The sequence below is a fragment of the Aulonocara stuartgranti genome, assembly GCF_965226115.1.
Source record: "Aulonocara stuartgranti genome assembly, chromosome: 9".
In the NCBI taxonomy this organism is placed as follows: Eukaryota; Metazoa; Chordata; class Actinopteri; order Cichliformes; family Cichlidae; genus Aulonocara; species Aulonocara stuartgranti.
This window is the reverse complement of record NC_138960.1, coordinates 937,368-964,989: the sequence shown is the minus strand read 5'-3', so window position 1 is coordinate 964,989 and position 27,622 is coordinate 937,368. Positions and strand designations below refer to the sequence as shown.

General features: G+C 42.7%; 1 protein-coding gene across 1 annotated transcript in view; it reads left to right on the top strand.

Moving 5' to 3' along the window:
* The first annotated feature begins 12,204 nt into the window (after positions 1-12,204).
* reck (reversion-inducing-cysteine-rich protein with kazal motifs) overlaps positions 12,205-27,622 on the top strand; it is a 101,364-nt gene continuing 85,946 nt past the window's right edge. Inside the window, exon 1 of the mRNA XM_082545773.1 lies at positions 12,205-12,424. Within this exon, the coding sequence (XP_082401899.1) occupies positions 12,352-12,424 (73 nt within the window). The 5' untranslated portion in view covers positions 12,205-12,351. The remainder of the gene's footprint in view (positions 12,425-27,622) is intronic.

The following is a 27,622-nucleotide window of genomic DNA, read 5'->3' as shown; positions in this document are numbered from 1 at the left end:
GTCCAGAAACTTACCCTGGATCCAGATGAAACCATGGTGTCCTTTGATGTAGTCTCTCTCTTCACTTGCATACCCACCACAGAGGCCGTGGAGACTGTCAGAAAACGACTACAAGAAGACAGCTCCTTGGAGGACAGGACCAACTTCACACCCGATCAGATCTGCACACTGTTAGACCTCTGCCTCACCACTACATACTTCAAATACAACGAAGGCTTTTACAGACAAAAACATGGCTGTGCCATGGGCTCCCCCGTGTCACCTATTGTAGCCAACCTTTACATGGAGGAAGTGGAAAGGAAGGCTCTTGGCTCTTTCAAAGGAAGAGTACCCAGCCACTGGTACAGATATGTAGACGACACCTGGGTCAAAATCAAGACACAAGAAGTGGAATCCTTCACTGCGCACATTAACGCTGTGGATAAAAACATCAAGTTCACCAGGGAAGACACAAAGGACAACTGTTTGCCTTTCCTGGACTGCGCTGTGCACATTGAAGAGAACGGCAAACTCAACATCGAAGTTTACCGGAAGCCCACACACACGGACCAGTACCTCCTCTTTGACTCCCATCACCCTCTGCAACACAAACTTGGAGTAATCAGGACCCTACACCACCGGGCAGAACATGTTCCCTCTAAGCCTGAAGGAAAAAAGAAGGAACACACACATGTAAAGGAAGCACTCAAAACGTGCGGCTATCCTAAATGGGCGTTCTTAAAGTCAGCAAAGAGGCACAGAAAAGAAGACCAGACACCAGCGAGGGAGGATAAGAAGGACAGACGCAACAACATTGTCACCCCCTATGTAGCCGGTGTATCAGAGAAACCCGGTGTATTTCAGACCCAGCAACACGCTCAGACACAAACTGGTTCACCCGAAAGACAAAACGCCAAAACACAGACTTAACAATGTGGTGTATGCTGTACAGTGCAGCGAGGAATGCCCAGACCTCTACATTGGAGAGACCAAGCAGCCACTTCACAAGCACATGGCACAACACAGAAGAGCCACCTCCACAGGACAAGACTCAGCAGTCCATCTGCATCTAAAGGATAAAGGACACTCTTTCGAGGATGCCAATGTTCACATTTTGGACAGAGAGCCATTAATGAGCGTGGACATAAATGAAGCCATTTATGTCCACTGTGAGCGACCATCTTTGAACAGAGTGAACACAGTAGCTTACAACACCAACTGTCTGCTATCTATAATCCCGTTTTGAGATGCTTCCACTCACATCCTGGGCCATCTGACCTCAGGAAATCACACGATAGGTTGGGGCCAGGTTTCACAATGAGCTCACCCGAAACCCTGGCTGATTGTGACCCACACCCAATTTCACACCTTTGCTCATGTGATTAGGTAGAGGATCATCAGGGGTCCTTTGTCCCTCTTTGGGGGAAACTCCCACTGGGTTTAAATCTGGGACTCTCCACCAACTGAAGAAGCTTCTTGGATGAGAGGTGAAACGTCTTCAAGTAACTTAAAGAAGTCCAGACGCTTTTCTTTCCAAGATCCTTAGACTATGATGATCTGGATGACTGAGAACCTTCACAGACAGTGGCTAAGCAGCTTATAGCTGTTTTAGATGAATACAACATTCTGGATAAATTCCAATCTGGCTTTCGTAGAGCTCACTTTACTGAAACTGCACTTCTTAGAGTCTCCAACGGCATTTTGATGAGGTGTAATGCAGGAGAATGCTCCGTTTTGTTGATGTTGGACCTGACCTCTGCCTTTGATACTGTGGACCATCATATTCTGCTAGATAGGCTGAGACACTGGGTGGGCATATCAGGGTCTGCTTTGGACTCATTCAAATCTTATTTGCATGAACGATCCTTTTCTGTGGCTACCTCTAAGTACAGTTCTTCTTCTACTTTTCTTGCCTATGGTGTGCCACAAGGTTCAGTTTTGGGGCCTTTATTGTTTTTGTTGTATTTACTTCCTCTTCAGTACTTATTGAGCACTTTTAAGGACATTTCGTATCACTACTATGCAGATGATATTCAGTTATATATTTCCTTTAAGCCCCCAAGATGTTTCCAAAAAAAAACAAAACAGCTAAAAACTCATCTTTTTAAAACTGCTTCGGTTGATTTTTATTTTTATGTTTTAGCTTCTATGTAGCACTTTGTGATTTTTATCTTGAAAGGTGCTACAGTATATAAATAAATTTTTACTTTTTTACTTCTATACATTGTATGCATAATATGTCTGAAAAGCAGTCCCAGTACCTGCAGGGATAGGAATCCTTTTTCCTTTAACAGCTTTTCATGTGTTGAGTTTAGGCACGTGAGAGACTTTTTGTTTATTTGTTTATTTGTTTATTTAATTGTTGTTTTTTTGGTGCACCTGTCCCAATGTTGTTCTACCTTTAAATGATACAATCTGTTTGAACTACAAAATCTCACAATAGTACTGGTCTTTGCTTGGGAACAGGAGAGTCACATTTGTGTTCCACTCTGTAGTGGTTGGGGAGTACTGCTGCCTTAAACTTTGACCTCAGAGTGATGTGACATTTGTTCACACAACCAATAGAAATGCAGAATGTCCCAGGTTGGGCATAACGACATAAATAAACCGGTGGGGGTCCATGAGTCTTTTGGTACCAGGCCGCGAGAGTTGAGGCTCCTGTGTGAAATTTATGGTTTTCAGGGTTTTTATCACAGTTTAACATAATTTTTTTAATTGTTTTTTTCATTAACTCGGTTTCCCTGGTTCTTTTTCTGTGTGTTATGAATAAATCTTTGTTTTTGGTACTGGTACTGGTTTTATTTTGTTGTATTTATCCACAACACCTTAAAGGCAGGTCCATGAAAATATTGTCAAACATAAACCAGTCCATGATGCAAAAAAGGTTACAATAATGGAAGAAGCTCGCTTCTGCAAAAAGTTCACCTCTCAAAGTGAGAGAAACGGTGCCTGAAATGAAAATCAGACTGTTCTTCAAACTTTCTTTCGGTAACAAAGTAATATTTCTAACTTTAGCACATATTAATCAGACTATTAGAAGTGTTCGAACTCTAAAGAGAATTTGTAAAAAACTTGGGCTGTTTAGAAGGAAGATTCAGTCAGACTAGCCTTTGTCCAACAAGAGATCATGACCAATGCACAGATGCAGCGATGTATTCGTTTCCAGAGGATGGACTGAACCCTATTTTTGTGGATGAGATCACTGTGTGTGGATGAGATCACTGTGTATGGAAGAGTGCACGCCAAAAGGTCAATATTCCTGCAATGAAACAGTCTTTGTTGTCTGCTTATGGTAGAAAATGAACGAGATGCCCCAGGAGATCCACTTGTTGCTGCTGATCTGTATATTAGGTTAAGAGGAGAAATACTGCAAAGTATTTAAGAAATGTCAGTGTCTAAAAGTCCAAATAAAATAAAAAAATTACTCTTTATCTTGACCATGTGATTTTATATAGATACCCTATATGCAGGTATTTCTTCATTGCATTTAATGAAAGACATCTTTTGGGTGCAAGCAAACCATTTTTTTCATGTCATTCTGTCAGAATATGGCCATTCATTACTGCTATAATATAAATTCAGAGTGCTGATAGGAGGTCAGATTAGTCTTCCAACTAGTATCAGTTTATGTTGACCATAGTAGAAAAGTACATTTTCTATTTTCCCCCAGTTCAATTGTTTTTCTACCTGCACACTGCAATTAAAGCATAAATGCTGACGTTGCTTGACGAAGCTGAATATTGTGACTATATTGAAACAAAGCTCTTATAATCATTTACCCATGTGAATATCCAGTTCAGTTTCAGAGTACCAAAGTAATAACCACTTAATATCAAAGTAATATCATGGTAACAACCATGGTTACAGTTGAGTAAGATTACACTGAAATTTATGTAATTGCATAATAAGGGTCCCAAAGCTGGGACCTGTATTAAGTGCTAATAGCAGGATAATGAGGAAGAGGGTCAGGGTTAGTTAGGTAGTTTCTGTGTAATAAGCAGGAAACAGTTGCAAAATGCAAAACTGTCTCTATTTAATAACATATTAATAACCTATTAAAACAAACTTAAATTATTACCTGGAAACACCTGTGGTAGTTTCTGTGTAATAAGCATAAACAGAAACAGCCTGTAAAGAGCTGGCTGCCAGTAGGTGGCAGACTGGTGCCTACTGTGAGTCTGAACTTTCTATTTTATCCCTGGATAAAGACAAAGAAGAAGTGGGGTGCCAACAGCTAACTTTAAGCACTTTTCCCTTCATTTTTGGCTTGCCTCGTAGAGTCATGGTTGCATAAACGAGAGGGTTATAAAAATACATTTGGAATCAATGAATATTCTAGCTACTGTTCCTTAAGTTATATTTAGGATCACTTGCACACATCTTGCAGGCGGTCTGTCCTCCAAGCTCGGGTCCTCTACCAGAGGCCTGGGAGCATGAGGGTCCTGCGCAGTATCTTAGCTGTTCCCAGGACTGCGCTGTTGTTCCTGGGATCTGCTGGAGCCACTCGTCAAGCTTGGGAGTCATTGCACCGAGTGCTCTGATTACCACTGGGACCACTGTTACATTCACCCTCCCCATCTTCTCGAGCTCTTCTCTGAGCCTTTGGTATTTCTCATGTTCCTCCTTCCTGATGTTACTGTCATTCGGGACCACTGCGGCTGTCTTTCTTCTGTTTGTCTACCATCACTATGTCCAGTTAGTTGGCCACCACCATTTTGTCCGTCTGTATCTGGAAGTCCCACAGGATCTTAGCTCGGTCATTCTCCACCACCCTTGGGGGCATCTCCCATTTTGACCTCGGGACTTCCAGATTATACTCGGCACAGATGTTCCTGTACACTATGCCGGCCACTTGGTTATGGCGTTCCATGTATGCCCTGCCTGCTAGCATTTTACACCCTGCAGTTATGTGCTGGATTGTCTCTGGGGCATCTTTACACAGCCTGCACCTGGGGTCATGCCTGGAGTGATAGACCCCAGCCTCTATGGATCTTGTGCTCAGAGCTTGTTCCTGTGCTGACATGATTAGTGCCGCTGTACTGTCTTTCAGTCCAGCTAATCACATGAGCCACTGGTAGGATTTCTGGATGTCAGCCACCTCTGCTATCTGCCGTGGTACTTACTGTGCAGGGACCTGTCCTTCCATGATGGTTCCTCCTCTTCCTCCTCATTCTTGGGTTTCTGCTGCCTGAGGTATTCACTGAGCATGCAGTCGGTTGTGGCCATCTTCCTGATGTATTCATGGATGTTTGTTATCTCATCCTGGATTTTGGTGCTGACACTCACCAGTCCCCGGCCTCCTTCCTTCTGCTTAGCTTACAGCCTCAGAATGCTGGACTTAGGGGGGAAACCCGTCATGTATCCAGATTTATTTACCTTTGAAATCCAATGTGACTGCTTCTTTGCAACCTCTGTTCAACTGTTTGCATGAAGTTAAAATTTGGTTATCACATAATTTTCTTACATTGAACAAGAATAAGACCGAAATCATAGTCTTTGGTAGTCACACTCCGCTAGACCAGTTAGCTGATGTCCTAGGCCCTCTCGCTAGCCATCTTTCATCCACTGTAAGAAACCTCGGAGTGTTCCTGGATGGCTCTTTTAAACTCGAGAAACACGTCTCCACTGTGGTAAAAAAACAGCTTTTACCAGTTGCGTCAGATTTCCAAAGCAAAGCCGTTCCTTCCTTTAAAAGATCTTGAAAAGCTTATCCACGCATTTATTACATCCAGATTGGACGACTTTAACTGCCTCTACTCGGGCCTCCAACACTCCTCTCTTTGCCGGCTCCAGTTAATTCAAAATGCAGCTGCGCGTCTTTTAACAGGTACGAGAATTCATGAACACATAACTCCAATCTTAGCCAAATTACATTGGCTCCCTGTTAAATATCGTATAGATTTTAAAATTCTTTTGTTCACTTTTAATATTTTGAATAATTTAGCGCCCAGTTATCTTTCTGATTTACTCCATTCATACAATCCCAACAGGGCACTTAGATCGTCCAATCACAGGCTCCTAGCACAACCTAGGACTCGAATGAAGTCGAGAGGCGACCGGGCCTTTGCATCCGTGGCACCCAGACTCTGGAATAACCTCCCCGTTCATATTCGCACTGCCGAGTCTATCCAGTCTTTTAAATTACGTCTTAAAACTTGTTTTTTTACTTTGGCTTTTGATTCTGTCTAGTTGGCTGTTTTAGCTTGTTGCGTTGTTACCTATTGTTTGTCGTCCTCCTCTATTGTTTGTTTTAACTGTCTCATGTTTTTATTGACTGTGAAGCACTATGGTCAACACTGTTGTTTTTAATATGTGCTATATAAATAAATTTTGATTTGATTTGATTTGATGTATGGTCAGGAGCTTCCTTGTCTTGTCAGCAGTGGCTTCTATCTCCTCCTTTTTCCAGCTTATATATCCCAGCAGGGTACCTGATCATAGGCAGGGCGTAGGTGTTGGTAGCCTGGATTTTGTTCTTACTGTTCATCTGATTCCTCGGGACTTGCCAGACCTTCTGCAGGTACTTAGTGTTTGCAGCTTTCATAGCAGCTTCTTCATTGTTGCCATTTTCCTACGGTGCATGTGTGTGTGAGTGTGTGTGTGTGCAGCGGCTCTACTCTGAGCCCCTCCTGGATGGCTGAACTTCTCACCCTATCTCTAAGGGAGAGGCCAGCCACCCTTCAGAGGAAGCTCATTTCCACCGCTTGTATCCGCGATCTCGTTCTTTCGGTCTCTACCCACAGCTCGTGACCATAGGTGAAGGTAGGGACGTAGACCCACCAGTAAATTGAGATCTTCGCTTTTATATTCAACTCTCTCTTCACCACGACGGACCGGTACAGCGTCCGCATTACTGCAGCCACAGCACCCCGCCCCTTTCTCCCATCACTCGTGAACAAGACCCCGAGATGCTTAAACTCCTCCACTCTGGGGCAGGAACTCGTCCCCGACCCGGAGTGGGCACTCCACCCTTTTCCGGCTGAGGACCATGGCCTCAGATTTAGAGGTGCTGATTCTAATGTCCACCGCCTCACACTTGGCTGCAAAGCCTTCCAGTGCAAGCTGGAGGCCACCACCCGATGAAGCCAACAGAACCACATCATCCACGAAAAGCAGAGATGAGATTCTGAGACCACCCAAGTGAAAGCCTTCCACCACTTGGCTATGCCTAGAAATTCTGTCCATAAAATTATTACAAGATTCGGTGATAAAGGGCAGCCCTGGCAGGGTCCTTCACCCACTAGGAACAAGTCTGACTTTTTGCTGGCTATAGGGACCAAGCTCTTGGGCCAGACACCCCATACTTCCACAGCACCTCGCACAGGACACCCTGAGGGACATGGTCGAATACCTTCTCCATGTCCACAAAAAACATGTAGACTGGTTGGGCAAATCCCATGTATCCTTAAGTATCCTTGAGAGGATAAAGAGCTGGTCCAGGGTTCCACAACCAGGACGAAAACCGCATTGTTCTTCCTGTATCCGAGATTTGACTAACGGGTGGACTCCCCTTTCCAGCACCCCGGCAGATGTTTCTGTGGTGTATTTTGCAACTCTTTTTCCTGCTTATTACACAGAATCAACTAATTGGGTGGTAATAACTAAGAAATTACCATATTATTTCATTCTTGTTTGGACCTTGTTTTAGCTGTGGTAGCTACCTGGGTTATGTGCAACTTCAGTATCTCAATGGGGCGATCGTGGCTCAAGAGTTGGGAGTTCGCCTTGTAATCGGAAGGTTGCCGGTTCGAGCCCCGGCTCGGACAGTCTCGGTCGTTGTGTCCTTGGGCAAGACACTTCACCCGTTGCCTACTGGTGGTGGTCAGAGGGCCCGGTGGCGCCAGTGTTCGGCAGCCTCGCCTCTGTCAGTGCGCCCCAGGGTGGCTGTGGCTACAATGTAGCTGCCATCACCAGTGTGTGTGTGTGTGTGTGTGTGTGAATGGGTGGATGACTGGATGTGTAAAGCGCTTTGGGGTCCTTAGGGACTAGTAAAGCGCTATACAAATACAGGCCATTTACTATTGCTGTGTGATTTATTAGTATTACTAAAGGCTACTTGCCACCGAGCTAACATTGTTAGCTGAGGTTAGTTCATAGACTGCGGACTGTTAGACTTGATGGACAGCATTAACAACCTGCTAGCTGTAAATAATCATGTGCAGTTCTGAAAACAGACAAAAAGAAAAAATATTACTGATACAGAAATAGTTTTCTGAAAGCTGCAACAAGTGCAGTCTTACCTAATATCCACCCTACTGATACTCATTTTATATTAAGATTTAAAAATGTAGTTGGTGGCAGATGGCCAGAGGTTTCTTCCTGTTAAAAGGGAGTTTTTCCTTCCCACTATCACCAAAGTGCTTGCTCATAGGGGGTCATATCATTGTTGGGTTTTTCTCCATATGTATTATTGTAGGGTCTACATTACACTATAAAGCAGCTTGAGGTGACTGTTGTTGTGATTTGATGCTGTATAAATAAAATTGAATTTAATTTAATTATTGGTATGGAGAGTAACCTTCAGTAATAGTAATAAATCACACAGCAATAGGACATTCATGTAGTTGTAAAAAGCATGACAATATATCAAGTAATCCAAAGTATTCAGAATACGTTACTCACATTGAGTAACTTAATGTAAAATGTTACAAACTACATTTTGGGCCATGTAAACTGTAATCTGTAGTGGAAATACATTTTAAAAGTAACCTTCCCAACACTGGTTATGGATTTCAGGCCTATTCAAATGGATAAGGAGCTTCATAAACATACTCAAAACCACAATAGAAATGCAGTGTGAAAAGTAACATTTTACCGGCATCTTCTTCAGGATCTTTTGGCTTTGTTGCAGTGTAGAAGCATAACATTGTCAGCCTCGCTGCCTCTGGGATTCAGAGATTCTTTTATTGCTACCATTTAATCTGCCTTATGAAGAATGTATTAATAACATGTTTCACAGTATCATTTATCAGTAATACTTCCTGCAGGGTTTATAAAATTGCATTGAATATGTCTGTCATCACATTGACCTTTCTATTTTTACAGGTTGAGTTCATTTTATACACAATGCATAAATGTGCTTGGTTAAGAGTTGATGTTCCATTCTAGAAGGTTTTAAGCTTCACTGGTGAGAGTGTCCAGATGATACATGCTGAGGGGAGATGAGAACATAGCAGGTTAATTGCATGCACGCTTACAATACACATATTAATCTAGTAGCAGGTCTGAGCGAAGGCCTAAGCGTCTTCTGCTTCAGTTTGAGACTGGCTGCAAAGTACTCTACTTAGTGATTAATGACGAGGGTCCATTATTAGCTCTCAGAGATGCTAAGACCTGAAGTTATTACCCTAAAAGGCAAGTAATGTAGAAAAGGGAAGTTAAATGTCGGTTTCACACTCCAGGATAGGTTTCCCTCTATGCTTCTTGGGAGTCAGCATAGAGGGAAACCTATCCTGGAGTGTGAATACCTCTGAGCTACTGAAAAAGACACAACAGAGACTGTACTTTCTGAGAGTGCTTAGGAAGAACAACATCACACAGAGACTGCTGGTGTCTTTCTACAGAGCCTCCATCGAAAGCATACTAACGTACTGCATAGGCATATGGTACGCTAGCTGCACAGTGGCTCAGAGGAAAGCACTCCAGGGAGTAATCAACGCTGCCCAAAGGACAATCGGCTGCCCTCTCCTCAAACTGAAAGACCTACACAGTTCCCGCTGCCTCAAAAGAGCCCATAACATCATAAAGGACACCTCACACCCTGGACACTCCATGTTCGAACTGCTGCCTTCAGGTAAACGGTATAGAACAACATACACAAGGACTAACAGACTCAAACACAGTTTCTACCCAATTGCAATATCATGTCTCAATGCTACTAAAAGTAGATGACTTTCATTGCCCCTGTTGTCATTTGTGCCCTTGATGTTGGAATGCTTTCAGACATGTTTTGTTGGATGCGCTAACAAATTGACTGAGTGATTGATTGTTTGAGTGATATATCAACTAGGTCGTATGTTGAGTGTCTGTATGGGGCCTTAGGCCTGGATTGCTTGGGTGTATTTACTGTATGAGAACACTGTATTTTATATGTATTTCTATCTTTTATATCATATCTATTATAGTTTTTAAGTATTTATCTTTCGTGATGTTGCACTGACCGGAGACATCTTTCAATTTCATTGTACTTGTGACAATGACAATAAAGAATATTCTATTCTATTTATGGTTATTAGAAGTGTACGTGATGTACCCTTGTCTGCACGGGTTGAACTTTTGCCCGTCTGTCACCATGTATTTTTGAACTGTATTGACGTAGGTGTGATATTTTATCCTATAAAACCAGAACCCAATGTATTCTTGTCAGAGCAAAACAATCCGTATGCTGACGGTTGGTTGTTCTCCTGTGATAATAAAACTCATCGTTTGATTGCACTTTTCCGGAGCCTCCGTCGTTTGTTGTCTGGTCTGAAGTTGATCGATCTCGCAGCATCAGTAAGGTGGTTCTGTTTAAAGTCGCAAACGTCAAACTATTTCAGATACCTTAGGAGATATGCCATCAGGAAAAAAAAATTCCTTCCTGAAAAATATCTTTTAATCTATTAAGTGGCAATTTGAATTTTTCTAGGTCCACCTCCCTGCTTTGCTCTCACCTGTTTGGCTATTTTTCCATCACTGTGTATCCATCCTATCTCAACATTTCATGCTGCTTTTTGCTTCTTTGTCTGCCTTATTCTTGCATGTGCATGTGAGGTGCTCTCCTTTGAACTTTCATTTCTGTTTTTCATTTTCTCACAAAGTTTCTGCAGAAGTCCTAAAGTCCTAGTTTTCTTTTTGTAAGTGGTTGTTTGCTTTTGCAGAAACTGGGGAAGGCAATTTGGTCTCTTTAGGAGATGTAATTTGCCAAAGTTGCATCGCCATCAATCTGCACAAAAGAAGAAAGAAAAGACAGTCATTTTCTTTAATGTCTACACTGCTAAGCAATGTTAAGGTTAAGCTTCTTAGGTCACCACTAATGCCAGTAGGAAAGTACTGACTGTAGTTAGCAGAAAAGCTATTTTATGCGGAGAGAAATACAGTAATGGAAGAAGCGAGCTAAGGCATAGCCTTTCAGTAAATGCGTAAAAGCGCTATATAAATACAGGCCATTTACCATAAATCTGTTAGCTAATATGGTGTGATATTATATATATATATATATATATATATATATATATATATATATATATATATATATATATATATATGTGTGTGTGTGTGTGTGTGTGTGTGTGTGTGTGTGTGTGTGTGTGTGTGTGTGCGTGTTATTGTAAACATTCATTAAAGTCTTTCACTGTACTAAGAGTAACTTATATTATATTATATTATATTATAATATTTTATATTATATTATAATATATTATATTATATTATATTATAATATATTATATTATAATATATTATATTATATTATATTATATTATATTATAATATATTATATTATATTATATTATATTATAATATATTATATTATATTATATTATAATATATTATATTATAATATATTATATTATATTATATTATATTATATTATATTATATTATATTATATTATAATATTTTATATTATATTATAATATATTATATTATATTATATTATAATATATTATATTATAATATATTATATTATATTATATTATATTATATTATAATATATTATATTATATTATATTATATTATAATATATTATATTATATTATATTATATTATATTATAATATATTATATTATATTATATTATATTATATTATATTATATTATATTATATTATATTATAATATATTATATTATATTATATTATATTATATTATATTACTCATATGGGTAGGCAGCCAGCGTCTGTAATACAAAAACTGCTCATCTGCCGGGACCACTCAGCTCGGAAACGCCCAAAACTCACTGAAATCCGACATTTTTCTTCAGTGAGTTCATTCTGAGATGAAAGTCTTTTATGTCAGATTTCTGCCTTTTTCTCTGACTCGTGTTTGATGACCTCAGTAGTTCTAAAGTCCAAAGCTGATTAGGAGTACTGACTGCTAACAGACTGTGCCTGGGAGGGACTAGTATAGACCTTTATGTGTTTTTCGCTGAGAAACATAATAACAGTGACAGTAAACATGAGGGTTAAACTGCAGCATACACTGAACAGACGTGGAACATCTACTTAACCGGACTCCGGCTTCAATCTGCGCATGCTCTCTGCGGTCGCCAAACCTGGGGTTGTGGACACAGGGAGGGATAGAGAGGGCAGCGAGAGAGCGAGCGGCGACCCAATGAGCAACATGTTGCATTTTCTATGTCTTCTTTTCCACGATGCACTTTAGGATTTCAATAAGATGCGTGTGTGTTTCCAGATAACCAGTTTCCTTCTCGCCGTAAACTTTTACAGCCGGCCAGTGCGAGCTCAGGGTGAGTGTGTGCCTTATATTCTTAAACTCGACTAACTCAGATGTTCGTCTGCTTTAATGTTGTGCTGAAAAAACACTGACTGTGTTTATTCAGTGACAACTGGCACAACTGAGATGTACTAAGACTCCACTTTCTTCATATTCTTACAGCCGGATACTTTAATGTGGGTAAATTTAGATACCACACAAAGTCGTCATTAGGTTTTATTCTGAAACTTTAAAGTGTTTGTGTAAACGTCCAAACGTATGATTACGGTTCACTGTTGATAAATAACAAAGGTTGTACTGCAAGCTACCGCCCACCGAGGAATGTGTAAGTGTGGAAATAACGGTTTAAACACTCACACACACACACACACACGCATTTGGAAAGTTGGAGCTCCACAGTGATTGGAGATTTTCCTACGCCACAGGATTTAGTGGTAAATGTTGGGCGTGCGGCTTTTCCGATCATCTGAATAACTTTAATATTAGTGAAAGCATTCAGGCGGGCGTTAGCTTTACCCTCCTGCGAAACGCGACGCATTGAGTTGACGTCCTGTTTTAAATGCACAGAAGCCTTCGAGCTTTTAAGGACAAAGATCAAAGTTAATCTAAACTCCTCCCAAAATGTATCCTTCTGTCATTTATGGATATATGCTTTCAAAAGAGCAGATTTGTTCCTTGTGCGACAAATTACAGGAAGGAAACGGGGCGGACATAGCGGGTCGGGTGGGCGAGTTAAAAGCGAATGTGACGAGCAGTTTAACGTGTATATACAGAGCTGCTAGGAAGAAGTCTGTCTGTGCTTTATTTATCAGCAAAATCACTGTTCAGCTCGGCTCCTATAAATGTTCCCCAACACATGTGTACTTTAAATAAACAAAATGAAAATGTAGTCCTGAGTTAGGTCTCTGTCTGTGGTGAGAAGGGCACCACAGATGCTGTTTGAATAAAAGAAAGAGCCCATGTAAACATGAATGAAGAGCCAGTCATTAATGCTTTTCATCAACTCTGTGGAAGTTAGTGTCTTATCTAAAGGGACTCAACTAGCAGTGTGTGAACTGGCGAGCGCTTTGATGTTCAGTGCACATGGGTGCAGGATGTGGATTTGCTCTGGCTAAATATCTGTTTTTTCACCGCTTGCACATCTGTCCTCAACATGAAAGAAACAAAAGACTTAGATCCTCATTCGGGGTGCATATTGTTGGGCAGGCTGGCGACAGGAATAAGGCTCTCGCCATGTGTTATAGTGATGACCGGCCTTTAGTTGATACTGTTTTCTTCACACTTTGTGTAGAAATTCCACACATTATATTTGCTCTGCTGAGTTTTTTGCAAAATTTCTCTCGTCTGCTTGCTTGGTGTGATTCAGTTGTGGAGGCTGGCCAAGAGAGAACGCATCTGGAACCAATTTGACTCCACGGAGCCCGAGGGGGAGAGGAGGGATGTAAATGGCAGCCCTTTTCTTTCCATGTCCACTGTGAGCAGACATGGGCCTGAGTCTCCGAAGCTTAATTATAGTTTGGTGAACAGCAGATTAAAGTGGAGCACACAGAGTTGCATTTCTTGGCCGGGGTTTGGAATATTGCTGGATTGACTCAGAAATAGATGGTTTCACCCAAACAGAAAAACATTTTTTGCTTTTTGTCAGACTAAAAAATCAAAGTTTAAAAATATGAGAAAGAAATCCAAAGAAATGATAAAAGTAAACAAGGTTTGATTTGAGTTTAACAGGGCAACGATCTGTTCTCAAAACATGTAGCAGGAATTATCATTTTATGTTGTATCGATCCTTTCCCTGCCGCTTATCCTTTTAAAGGATTGTGGGGGGTCTGGAGCCTTTCCCAGTCAGGTGAGAGGGTGGGTACACCCTGGACCCTGTCTGTGTGTGCTTGTTTGTCTGTGTCTATATGTCAGGTCGGGTCTTACACTCCACCTCTCTGGGTACATCTCAGGCCATCCAAAGTATGGAGGCCTATCTCCCCTCACCACACTCCCTGCCGGTGACTGATGCCCTCAGGGGTCGGTGCGTTGGTGGTTCTTGGTGTCCGGGGCTGGGCGCTCAGGTGTGTACCAGCTCACTCCCGGTGGCTACTTGGCGGGGCCTGGTGCCTGTTGCTCGGTCAGGCCTCCTCCGGGGTGCGGGGGGCCCTCGGGCCTCCGGCCTCTGGGCCTGCGGCTCGGTTCACTCTGGCACAGCTGGCTGCCGGCAGAGCCAGCGGGCACACCACTGCAGCCCCCTCTGGCTTCTGCTCCATGGCTACTGGGTGCCTCCTCATCTGGGGATCTCCTCAGCTCCTCCCAGGAGGGTGGCATGGATGCCCCTCCAGTGGTCCTCCTTGGGCTCTTGTACTCTGGGGCCTCTGGATGTCTGGGGCCTGGATCTCCTCCATGCCTGCTTCATGCCCTGGGGGGCGGGGCTATGGCTCTCTACACCCTCTAGCAGATCGTTACATGTGGAAACCATTTGAATACAAGCGCGCTGATCCACACAGGTGTGCACACGGGTGTTCACTGTCCATAGACACAAACTACACCTCTATTGGCTGCTATTTCCAAGCACATTGTGCGCTGTCGGTCCTGCTTGCTGCACAACAACATTCAATATTTAGTATTTACTGCTGTTTACACTCAGCTAGATTAACGTGATGGTGTTGTGTTTAGTATGTTGCTCTGTTTTTTGCTTGTTTTCTCTTAAGTTTCCTTTCTCACTGTCCCTCTTCCCTTCTGTTTTTCTTTTCCTTCCTCTTTCTCTCTCCCTTTCCTATCCCTCACTCATGTCTGTCCCGTCTGTAACAACTGAAAATAAAATAAACAATAACAACAAAGGTCGATCAAATGGACCAATACGGCAATGCCATGATGCTCCATTTGGCAAAGTAAATCCATTGGGTCTCCTTGTTGGTCTTCAGACAGCAATTCTGACGGCTAAAGAACCAAATGGGACAGGCAAAAAAGAAAAAGGTGACACTCTGCACTGGTTGCCAGTGTGTCACAGGGCTTTGGATTACTTTATATATTATCATGCTTTTTACAACTACATGAACGTACTATTGCTGTGTGATTCATTACTGAAGGTTACTCTCCACACCAACACCAACTAGATTTAAATCTTAATATAAATGAGTAACAGTAGGTGGACATTAGGTAAGGCTGCACTTTTTGCAGCGATCTCGTATAGAAAACTATTCTGTGTGTATCTAAAACAGGTCCGCAGCTCCGAACTGTAGTAAAGGGACCTCTGGCTGATACGTTGGGTTCGTGTCGGCTCGTAGCTGAAAACTAGCTTTACTTTGTTGTGTGGGTCAATTTTGCTAGCAGAGACAGAGAGAGGCGTTGAAAGGCTGCTGCAACGGAGCTTATTGTTTCAGAGGAAAACACGAACACAGCGTACAGTCGAGTCTTAACAGCTTACTCACAGCTGGGCCACACTGCCCATCAGGCTACATTCTTTAGGGCGATGCCTGTAACTCTCTGCCTATTGCCTTCTTATTAAATAATTTTTTGAACAATAATTTTTAAAAATATTTCTTCACATCATTATGCGGCTGCAAGCAGAGGTGAGACAATGGCCGCGAGATTGAGACACGGGCATTTGAGCCTCTTAATGCGTGTTCTGTTTTAGTTTGTACTGGCATGGAATTACCAAAAACAGAGAGGGGACAGCCGAACATATGAAACAGGAAAAGACCGCCGTGTAATCCCTTTATTTCAACAAAGTAACTGTACTCTGAATACCACCTTTTTAAACTGTAACAGAATACAGTTACTCGTATTTTGAATACATAACAGCGGTACATGTATTCCATTACTCCCCAACACTGCAGATAGTTACCCTAGCCTCACTAACTTCATGTCTTTGGGAGGAAGTAGTACACAAACACAAGGAGAACCTGGCCTGATGAGGGAATTGAACCCATAACCTTGACACTGTGAGGTAACAGTGTGAACCACCATGCCATCCATTATAATTCATGCCATCATACATTTTTTCTTAAAACCCTCACTTTGATAGTTCCAGCATTCCCAGTGTTTTGCTTGGACAGAGACTTAGTTGAAAACACATTGCTATCAAAGGCAGCAGCAGCATAGCTGTAGATTGTAAACACACATTTTCAGAACAAGAGAATGAATCTCAGAGTAACACATTATGACATTCATATGTAGGGTGTCATTAAATACCATTTGGTTAGCAGCTGTATCGCAGATCTACTTCCTGTGCACCTACAACCAATTTCTAAACTCTTTAAAAGTTGTATTAATGACTTTCAAATCATTTTGTGTAGTGACTTTGCACCAGTGCAGGCAGGAGGATTTTGTGGTTGATTCACTTGCAGACAAAGAATCCAGCTTCAAGGTGCAGCTCCATTTGTGCATCTTTATGCTTCAGTAATCAGGCTAAACAGCAGTCAAGTCTAAAGACAAGCAAGCTACTCCAAGGCAACCTAAACAATTCAAAACAACTGACATGCACACAAAGTGAAGCGGCCAACCAAAAGTACACACTACACCCTATTTATGTTACCTTAACGTTTCCTCTTTATTAGCTGAAAGATATCCCACACGACATGCATGCCAGTTGTAACTCCAGGAACAGACATGCAGTTATCCTTTTACATTAAGTCATGATTTCTGCCTCCAGCTGGAAACATACTTTAGTACGGGGCCTTTCTTCGTCAGCAACTCTTCCCATTCCCGTCTTGTCAATGAAAAGAGTCATAAAGTTGTGCTTTATGTCAGACCACTTAGGTCTTTCCTACAATATTTGCTGAAGCAGGTATTCCTTGGAAAACCTCCATGAGAGATCAGCCATAGACTGGACCTATACTCAGCAGTGACGTGCAGATGTGATCCTTTTGAACTTCCCTTAGGAAGCAGGCAGGAAGGGAGATGTCTTTAATAAGAAGAGATGATTGGGAGCAATGTTCCCTGTAATGTTTCATGTGTCTGAGCGAACACACAAACTGAGCGTCCCTTGGACCGCTGTGAGCGACATCAGACGTGTGCACTGTGGTCACGCCAGCATCCAAGTTACATGTTTATTAAAGTAATCAAATTACAGCATTTACATTTATGTTAGACTACTTTTAATTAATGCTTTAGCCCACTTACAATGAAAATGAAAACAATCTTCTTCATGACCTGTGCAGCATGTTAACACTATTGGAAGGAAAAATAACTTGAACTCCAATTTTGAAAGCACAACTTTATTTAAAAAAAAAAATAAAGCTCTGACTTGTATTATGAGTCTGTGGTCTGAGAGAGAGTCTGTAACTCTGTCTGCAAATACAGTAAATACTGACCAACGTTGGGCAATTAATTATATAGTTACTTCTTCAAAAAAGTAACTGAGTTATGCAAACAAAGTTTTTTGCAGCTGTTTACCTAAAAATGCAGCCAAGGTGTTTTTAAACAAACATTTCAAACTATTTCAAATTCAAATTTCAAATTCAAATTCAAATTTTTATTTGTCACGTACACAGTCATACACAGTACGATATGTAGTGAAATGCTTGGACAACTGCTCGTGACCTAAAGAAAACAAAAAAGGAAAAGGCTATGAATAAGATAGGAAATAAATATGAAAAATTAAAAAGGGTAAATTTAACTAGGAAGGAATAAAATATAAATTAAGGTTAAAAATGAAATAACTGTACAACACAAATTAGAATGAAGGGTAAATTTAACTGGGAAGAATAAGATAAAATATATAAATTAAAGTTGAAAATAAAATAACTGTACAACAAAATACACAATATAGAACTATATAAGAATGTATGAAGAAATCTAAATATAAATAAATATATACACAATAACAGCAGCTGTACAAGTATTAACCGGAAATGAAGAATATAGTGACCAGTGTTGTGCAAAACCAATGTCCAGAAAGTCCAGTGTGTGTGTAAGAACTGTATGTGTGGGTCAGTACTGTGTGGTGGTGTGATTGAGAGACCGTATCGCCTGCGGGAAGAAGCTCCTCCTCAGTCTCTCTGTGTTGGTCTTCAGGGAGCGGAATCGCTTTCCTGACCTCAGCAGAGAGAACAGTCTGTTGTTGGGATGGCTGAGGTCCTTCACCATCTTCCTGGCCTTGGTCCAGCACCGCCTGCTGTAGATTGAGTGCAGGTCAGGGAGCTCGGAGCGGATGGTGCGCTCAGCTGACCGCACAACCCTCTGTAGAGCTCGTCTGTCCTGCATGGTGCTGTTCCCGAACCAGGTTAAGATGTTTCCCGCCAGGATGCTCTCTATGGTGCACGAGTAAAAGTTCCTGAGCACCTTGGAGGGCAGTTGGAAGTCTCTCAAGCGTCTGAGGTGGTAGAGACGCTGTCGGGCCTTTTTCACCACGGTGTTGATGTGACAGGACCATGACAGGTCCTGCGTGATGTGAACTCCGAGGTATTTGAAGCTGTCCACTCTCTCCACTGGGCACTCGTTGATGACGGGGGTCTGGTAGTTCCTCTCCTGCTTAGTGCTGAAGTCCACTATCAGCTCCTTTGTCTTACTGACGTTTAGAAGGAGGTTGTTCCTCTGGCACCAGTTCTCCAGATTCCTAATCTCCTTCAGGTAGGCCGTCTCGTTGTTATCAGAGATCAGGCCCACCACGACGGTGTCGTCAGCAAACTTGATGATGGTGGTGGAGCTGGTAGTGGCCACACAGTCATATGTGTACAAAGAGTACAGCAGGGGGCTCAGAACACACCCCTGGGGGGCTCCAGTGCTGAGAGTGGTGGAGGCTGAGACATGTCCGCCCATCCTTACTGCCTGTGGTCTGCCAGTTAGGAAGTTGGAGATCCACTGACACATAGATGAGCTGAGTCCCAGATGCTCCAGCTTGGTGGTGAGTGTGGAGGGAATTATGGTGTTAAATGCAGAGCTGTAGTCTATGAAGAGCATTTTAACATAATTCCCCCTTCTAGTGTCCAAGTGAGTGAGTGATGTGTGGAGGAGATGAGAGATGGCATCGTCTGTGGAACGATTTGGACGGTAAGCGAACTGTAGTGGGTCCAGTGTGTCTGGTAGTGAAGAAATGATGAAGTCTCTGACCAGGCGTTCAAAGCACTTCATCACTACTGAGGTGAGGGCTACAGGGCGATAGTCATTGAGAGAAGCAGGGTGGGGTTTCTTCGGGACAGGAACAATGATGGACTCTTTGAAGCATGTGGGGATCACCGACTGAGATAAAGAGATGTTGAATATCTCAGTGAACACAGGAGCTAGCTGGTATGCGCAGTCTCTGAGGATACGACCTGGGATGCCGTCTGGTCCTGCTGCTTTCCTGGTGTTCACTCTCTTGAAGGCTCTCCTTACTTCATGCTCGGAGATGACGAGCACGTTTCTGGTGCTGGCAGTATCTTCCTGTCTGCAGCCGTTAGCGCCGCTACCACTAGCATTGTTGGAGACCTTAGCTGCAGCCTCGAAGCGAGCATAGAAAGTGTTCAGCTCGTCTGCCAGAGTCACGGCCGCGTTCGTCATACCGGTTGTTGGTGCTTTATAGTCCGTTATTGTCCTTAGTCCCCGCCACAGGCTCCTAGAGTCACTCTATTTACAGAACAATCAGCTGTTCTGCATCAAATCTGATGCCACACAGATTATTTGTGCCGCTCCAAAAATAATTTGTGTCCACTATGAGATGAAGGAGAACAACAGCCTGATACCTGCAGGCCTGACAGCAGCAGATGTGTCACTGCTGTAACTCCTGTAACACTCAGCAGGCGCCTCATTGTTCTGACACACAACAACACTACTGACTACACTACACACTAACTACACACTAACTACACAAGATTAGCTTTGTCCGTCAGTTGTTCCGTCTGTCCTGCTCACATCTCCAATGGTTGTACACGTTGTCATTAACGTGGCTTCACTCCACATCAGCCGCTTTGCTAAAACACCGGTGTCGCACATAAGGACGCTGTCACAGCCTGTCAGCGACGTTGATTAGCTGCGTATATACGAATGTGAATTGCATCAATGGCTGGACTGTGGGATAAGGTGGCATCGTTGTAATCCCATACTTGAGCAGCCAGTCACTGACTAACACTGCAAAAAAGAATTGTTAACGTATTTATTTTAATTTCAAATCAGGTTAGATTTGTTTTGTGCGCAATGCAGATTTTCTGTGCGCAGAGACGTGCCAGCAGTGCGCAGCTTAGAGGGAACACTGATTGGGGGTTAATGCTTCTAAATCATTGGGGTCTTTACATGGCTTAGTGGTTGTTGTTGGCCCAGACAGGCATTAACCCTTCCACTGCTGCTCTGCTTTTTGCCACTTTCAGTTTGCTCCATGTCTCTTCTGACTGTTTCTCCTCATATTTAGAAGAGTTAAGTTCCAGCTTTTATTCTTCCTGTCAAATCATCCTGGACTCTGTGGCTCCATTAAGAACTAGGCAGCCTAAAGCTGAGCCTAATGACAGAACCTTTGCTGTCAGAAGGCAACGTCACCGAGCAGAACATCGGTGGAAAAAAAGATGAACTGCAGGTGTCATTTCAAAGTTTAAACCACTGCTGGCATCACAACCAAACATGTTGCAAACAGGATTTCTGCCGACAGTCATAACTGTCCTCGTGTGTTATTTAACACTTTTGTTCTTAATACTCCACATAATGTCTGTTTGTACGCCTCTCCAGTCATCTTCAGTGCTTCCTTATTGAAAATGTTTCCACCACCAGGGCTGGTATCACAGCTCCATCTGTCTCTGTCCCTGGCACTGCTGCTTTCACTCAGTTTAAGCCTTTGATGCTCTCACTTTTAGAGGAAATGGTTCACCATATTAAGCCCTCAGGTTCGTCCTGTGATCCTGTCCCTAACGATTTTTTAAAATAAATTTAGCGTAGTATAGGGCAGTCTGTTCTTACCATTATTAGCAGCAGTCTGTTCTCTGGTGAGGTTCCTGCAAAATGCAAATGTGCAGCAGAGCAGCCACTGCTTAAGAAGCCTGGCCTTGATCACGCTGTCCTGGCTAATTACAGACCTATTATAAGCTGCATTTGCTTTATAATGTTTTCTAAATATTTATTTGAAAAATATTTTCTAGATGAGCACCAAATCTGCATCAGTAAGGGTCTCTGACAACATCCTTCTTGCATGTGATTCTGGTAACCACGTTGTTCTGGTTCTGCTTGATTTAACCGCTGTCTTGAACACAGTAGACCATAACATTTTAAAATCTCGATTACATTACTCAGTGGGCACTTAAATGCTTTAGGTCTTTCTCTATTCTCTACCTTCTCTATTCTGAATCATCTGCTGCTTCTCTGGCATCCCAAAGGGCTCAATTTTAGGGCCACTGCTCTTTCCGTTATACCTGCTTTAAACTTTTTACATTTTAATGAAAATAAAATAGAGGTGGTGGTGTTTAGAGCCAGTGGTCCCTGTCAGTCCTCCTCTGTTGATTTGGGACCCCAAACCAACAGAAGTATATTCTAAACCTGTTATTACTGAGCTTGGTTATAAGTTGAAAAGTCAAATCAGAGCTGTGTTCAGTTTTTATCATTTAAAGCGATTGGCAAGGATGAAATCGCTTCTTTTTAGGCAACACTGGCAAACAGTGATGCATACTTTTATGGATTACAGTAATTCACTTTGTGTGACAGTCAATCAATCGTTATTCTTGCGTCTGCAGCTGGTTCAAAATGCAGCTGCATGACTTTAACAGGAAACAGGAACTCGTGAAAGAGAGCACATAAGCCCTGTTCACTGCACTGGCTGCCTGAGTTCATTTTAAAAGTCTTATATTTGTTTTAAAATGTTCTCACAGTCTTGCTGCAGCTTACCTCTCTGAGCATCTTCATCGCTACATGGATGTCAGATTCTAAGGTCAGCTGACCAGCTGCTCCTAGAAGTACCAAGATCCAGGAGAAAGCTCAGAGGGGGCGGGGCTTTCTCTACTGTTGCACGTTAGCCAGGCCACTTTTTAAAACGCATCTTAAAACCCATTTTTATTTGTTGGCTTTTGACCTTAGCAAGACTTCACTTTTCTTTCTTTTTTTTACCTTTTTAATTGGTTTGTTTTATATCTTATGCATTTTTATTTTGTAGTTCCAATGTACAGCACTTTGTGTCAGTTGAGTTCATTTTAAAGCACTTTATATGGTATGGTGTTGTATGGTATGGCATTATTGGATGTGTTAACATCTGTTAACTATAGCTTCCACTTAACAGAGAGCATTTTGCAGTTCCTCTTCATTAAGACTCTAAGCTTTAACAATCGAATTAAGGAGTTTTTGTGTATTTCCAACTACATAGTTTTTACAGCTCTCATATTCACACTCCTATTCAACACTTTTATTTTAGCTGTAGAAGCAGCAATAGCTGTCTCGATCTCAAGCTGTTCCCTTCTTGCCTTTAACTTACATTTTTCAGTGCCTAAGGCTTTTCTTTGTGTCAAGGATGCTGCATATGCAAGCAGAACAGCACACTCTGCTTCCTCTTTCTGCTGTACAAACAATATGGATGAAATTTGATGAGCAGCCACCAGCTGAGCTTCTTGCAAAACTGAGACCTGATTTCTTTTCAGCTGGTGTAGCTGTCAGTGACACGCTGTCATCTGGGCTCAAATCTTCTTGATGCTGTTTTCAGCTTCAGTTATAAAGCCACTGAACTGCTCCTCTTTTAGAATAGAATAGAATAGAATAGAATTCAACTTTATTGTCATTGCACATGCACAGGTACAGGGCAACGAAATGCAGTTTGCATCCATCCAGAAGTGCTTTAGTGATATAGATATATTACAATATATATTAGCAATAATATAGATATGTGAGTATATTACAGAAATGGGTCTATTATGGTATGTTATAATGTACACGGTATGAAGTATGTTGTGAATATTCTATAACTAAGTATGTACAGGCTATGAACAGGATATAAATATGAAAAACTATACAGAATATGAAATAAATAACTTTACAGAATCTGGGATATGCAGCTATACAGAAATGGGAACTATGCAAGTTGTAAACAGTTGTAGGATTAAAAATTATCATATGTACAGAATGATTACTTACACAGAGCTATACAGTAGTGCAGTTAAGATAAGTGAGATATAATTCCTACAGAGGCTATAAAGTGCTAGTGGTTGTGAGTGGTGGTTCAGTCCATGTTATTATTGTGTGTTTGAGGGTACAGTTGTCCATTGTGGGTGTGTATGTTCAGTCCATGTGTTAACGTGGGTCAGATGTCAGGAGGCAGAGTTCAGGAGTCTGACAGCTGTGGGGAAGAAGCTGTTCCGGTACCTGGTGGTCTTCGTCCGGAGGCTCCTGTAGCGCCTCCCAGAGGGCAGGAGGGTGAAGAGTCCATGTGATGGGTGACTGGGGTCTTTGATGATTTTCCCAGCCCTTTTCAGACACCGCTTCCTGTAGATGTCTTTTATGGCAGGAAGTGGTGCGCTGGGCAGTTTTCACGACCCTCTGCAACGCCTTCCGGTCCGAGGCAGAGCAGTTCCCGTACCAGACTGTTATACAGTTGGTCAGGATGCTCTCGATGGTGCAGCGATAGAAGTTCACCAGGATGTCTGAGGACAGGTGGTTCTTCCTCAGAGTCCTCAAGAAGAAGAGGCGCTGGTGAGCCTTCTTGACCAGCTTGGAGCAGTTGGTCGTCCAGGTGAGATCCTCGGAGATGTGGACTCCCAGGAACTTGAAGCTGCTCACACGCTCCACAGCCGTCCCCTTAATGTGGATGGGTGGATGTGGGTCAGCATTCCTCCTGTAGTCCACAATGAGCTCCTTGGTCTTCTCGGTGTTAAGCAGCAGGTTGTTTCTGTCGCACCACTCAGCCAGACGATCCACCTCCTCCCTGTAGGCGGCCTCATCGTTGTCACTGATGAGGCCAATCACCGTGGTGTCATCTGCAAACTTAATGATGGTGTTGGAACCATCAGCAGGTCTGCAGTCGTGGGAGAAGAGGGAGTAGAGGAAAGGGCTCATCACACAGCCTTGTGGTACACCGGTGTTCATTGTGATGGTAGATGAGCAGCGGTTATCCAGCTGGACATGTTGGGGGCGGTTGGTCAGGAAGTCCAGTAACCATTTGCAGATGAGGGAACTGATGCCCAGGTCTGTCAGTGTCCTGATGAGTTGTGAGGGGTGGATTGTATTGAATGCTGAACTGAAGTCTATAAACAGCATTCTGGCGTAGGTGTTGTTGTTGTCCAGGTGTGAGAGGACAGAGTGCAGTGCGATGGAGACTGCATCCTCTGTGCTCCTGTTCTGGCGGTATGCAAATTGGTGGGGGTCCAGGGTGGGGGGGAGACAGGATTTGAAGTGTGCTAGGACCAGCTGCTCTAAGCACTTAGTGATGATGGGGGTGAGTGCTACTGGGCGGTAGTCATTGAGGCAAGATGGGTTGGAGTTTTTGGGTATCGGGACGATGGAGGTGGATTTGAAGCAGGCCGGTACCACAGCGTGGGCCAAGGACAGATTGAATATGTCTGTGAGCACTCCTGCAAGCTCCCCAGAACACGCTCTGAGAACACGCCCGGGGATGCCATCAGGACCTGCAGCCTTGTGGACATTGATCCTGCTCAGCACCGCTCCTACATCGGTGGGGGAGAGAGTCAGAGGTTGGTGGTCTGGCGTCATGTCTGCTTTGGTTGTGGTTGTGGGGTTCCCTCGCTCAAAGCGAGCATAAAAGTTGTTGAGCTCGTTGAGGAAGGAGACATCAGAGGATGCGGGGGAGGGTTTGGTGGTCCTGTAGTCTGTGATGGTCTGGAGTCCTTGCCACATGCGAGATGGCTTTTGGACTGAACCAAAACATGTGGTCCACATTCTTTCCATCTTCTGGCAACACATGTGTTTGCACATGTGAATTCTTCATGTAGTTCTGAGAAAATATTTAAATGCTCATCGGGTGGCTGTAGCTCAGGTGGTAGAGCTACAGCCACCTGATGGTGGCTCTAGCTCTGAAGGTTGGTGGTTTGATTCCTGGCTTCCCCTAGTCTGCATGCCAAATATCCTTGGGCATGTAGACTTGGGCAAGATACTAACCCCAAGTTGCTCTCCGATGCATCCATCGGAGTGTGAATGTTAGCTATAAAGCACTTAGAATGATGTGCTGGTGTAAATGAGTGAATGCACAAGTTGTGTAAAGTGCTTTGAGTGCTCAGATGAGCAGAAAAGTGCTATGTAAGAACCAGTCCATTTACCATCAACGATGTCATTAGTCCATCAATTGTATTCATTTTCAAAGTGGACCAAAGCGTGGACCTTTTTGTGTTTATGTGCCTGCCCAGCTGTTCTTCCAGACCCTTCAGGGTTTACCTTTGTGCCCCCTTGTGGCCAGTCACACTACTGCAGCTTGGTTATCTGGAGCTAGACTCTTGCATGCCTTCATCCTTTTACACAGCTTCTAATTTAACAGGTGTTCATGAAAACATGGTCTATGACACAAAGGCTCATTGGCTCATTTTATTAGAAGCTGAGTAACGTAATGAGGCAGAACACTCAGAAGCAGGATGGTTTTACTTAATGTAGTGGCTTATCTTCTTATAGTATATGAATTCCCGCTTACTTGGTTGTTTTGCTTCCACCATGATAAAAATCACCCTTCCTGCACAGCTTTTTCTCTCTCCCAGTTGTACTTCAAGATCAGTTAACCATCAAAAATCTGTTTCTGCATAATTCGCTTGCTTATTATGCACCAGTCTACTGTTGTGTACAGTGCTGTCGCCCGCTGTCTATTTTTGTTTGTTTGTTTTTCTTCAAAAATGACCTCTGACAATAAAGCCTCATTTCTGCTGTTCAGTACCAAAGATGTTGAAACTTTTACAAATGATGCCAAATTGCAAAACTCTTAGCCGTGTCTCTAATGAAACCTCTGTAACTTTGCTCTGCTTTACTTCAGCAGCATCAGGTAATCATGTTCTTATGTTGATTCATGTTTTCTTCAGTTTTTGATCTACTGCAGAACTGACTTTATAAAGCCAGGCCAGGAACATCTCCTTCATATTTTTCTGTCTCTTATCTTCAGTTACTTTGACACAAAGGCATCTGCTGTGGTGCTTACACCTTCGATGAAGTCTCACAAGTGTCAGCTTTGTTTTTATACATAGATATGGATATGTAGTGATAAATGATCATAATTATAATATTTCTGAGTGTCTGAGTCAAAATTGAACCAAATCGGGACCTTGTGAATCCGAATTGAATCAGTTCTAGAAATCAGTGACGAAACCCAGCCCTAGTGATCAGTCCCTTACAGTATGAATCACCTGTTGTTGTCACGCTGTATAAATAAAATTGAATGGAAACATTTAAGATGGACAGGTCCCAGCAAGCCAAATGGAGTGCAGCTCTGACAGTGGCTGATTGACAGTAGCTCAATAAGACTTTCAGTTGGCCTAAAAGTGATTCTGGCAAACCATCAGTCGACTCAGGAGGGGAAAGCAGTGCTTTACTCACATTGTATGCAGCGGCAGTGGGATGCTGCTGACTTCAACAGAGGATATAAGCAGGCTGTAAAAGGAACACTTTAAAGATCTCCGCAATCCCACTGCCATACCCTTTGCAATGGAAGCAGAGTCTGGGGATCTTCTGGTTGCATGAGCTGGACGAGGTAGCCAGGGTAAGGAAAGTCTGGGCTTCTCTTCTCAGACTGCTTCCCCTGTGACCTGAAACCAGATAAGTGGTGCAAAATGGATGGATGGATGGATGGATGCACGGATGGATGGATGCATGGATGGATGGATGGATGCATGCATGCACGGATCGATGCATGCATGATGCATGCATGGATGGATGGATGGATGGGTATTTCACATTAACCTGTCACCTCATCTGCACCTTATCTACAGTGGTTATCATATTTACACATTCGGCTGGTCATAGATAAATTAGCACAGGTGTATTGTTTTGACTGGGTCCATAATGAGCTGAGATTATCCTCGTACTAACAAATTCTCATATTGGACCCACTTGGTGGATTTAAATGTCGTCATGTTTACCGACACAGACATGCTCTGTTCCAAAGCTGAACTTTTAGCCGTTTGGTGGTGTTTTTGACAGGAACTCTTGAAAAGGAATGTCTGCCCTTCGGTAGACATCAGTAAACAATGGCATCTGGGCAGTGGATTAAGAGCCAGATTTCTTCCTCCTCTCTGGTGCTCCTCCCCTGGGTGTCGCCCAGGATGCTTTAGTTTATAGACATTTGTCAAGTAGAAATATTGCTGTTCTAACATTTCACCCTCTGCTTGTGCCTGTACTTGTTATGTCATTTCCTGATCCA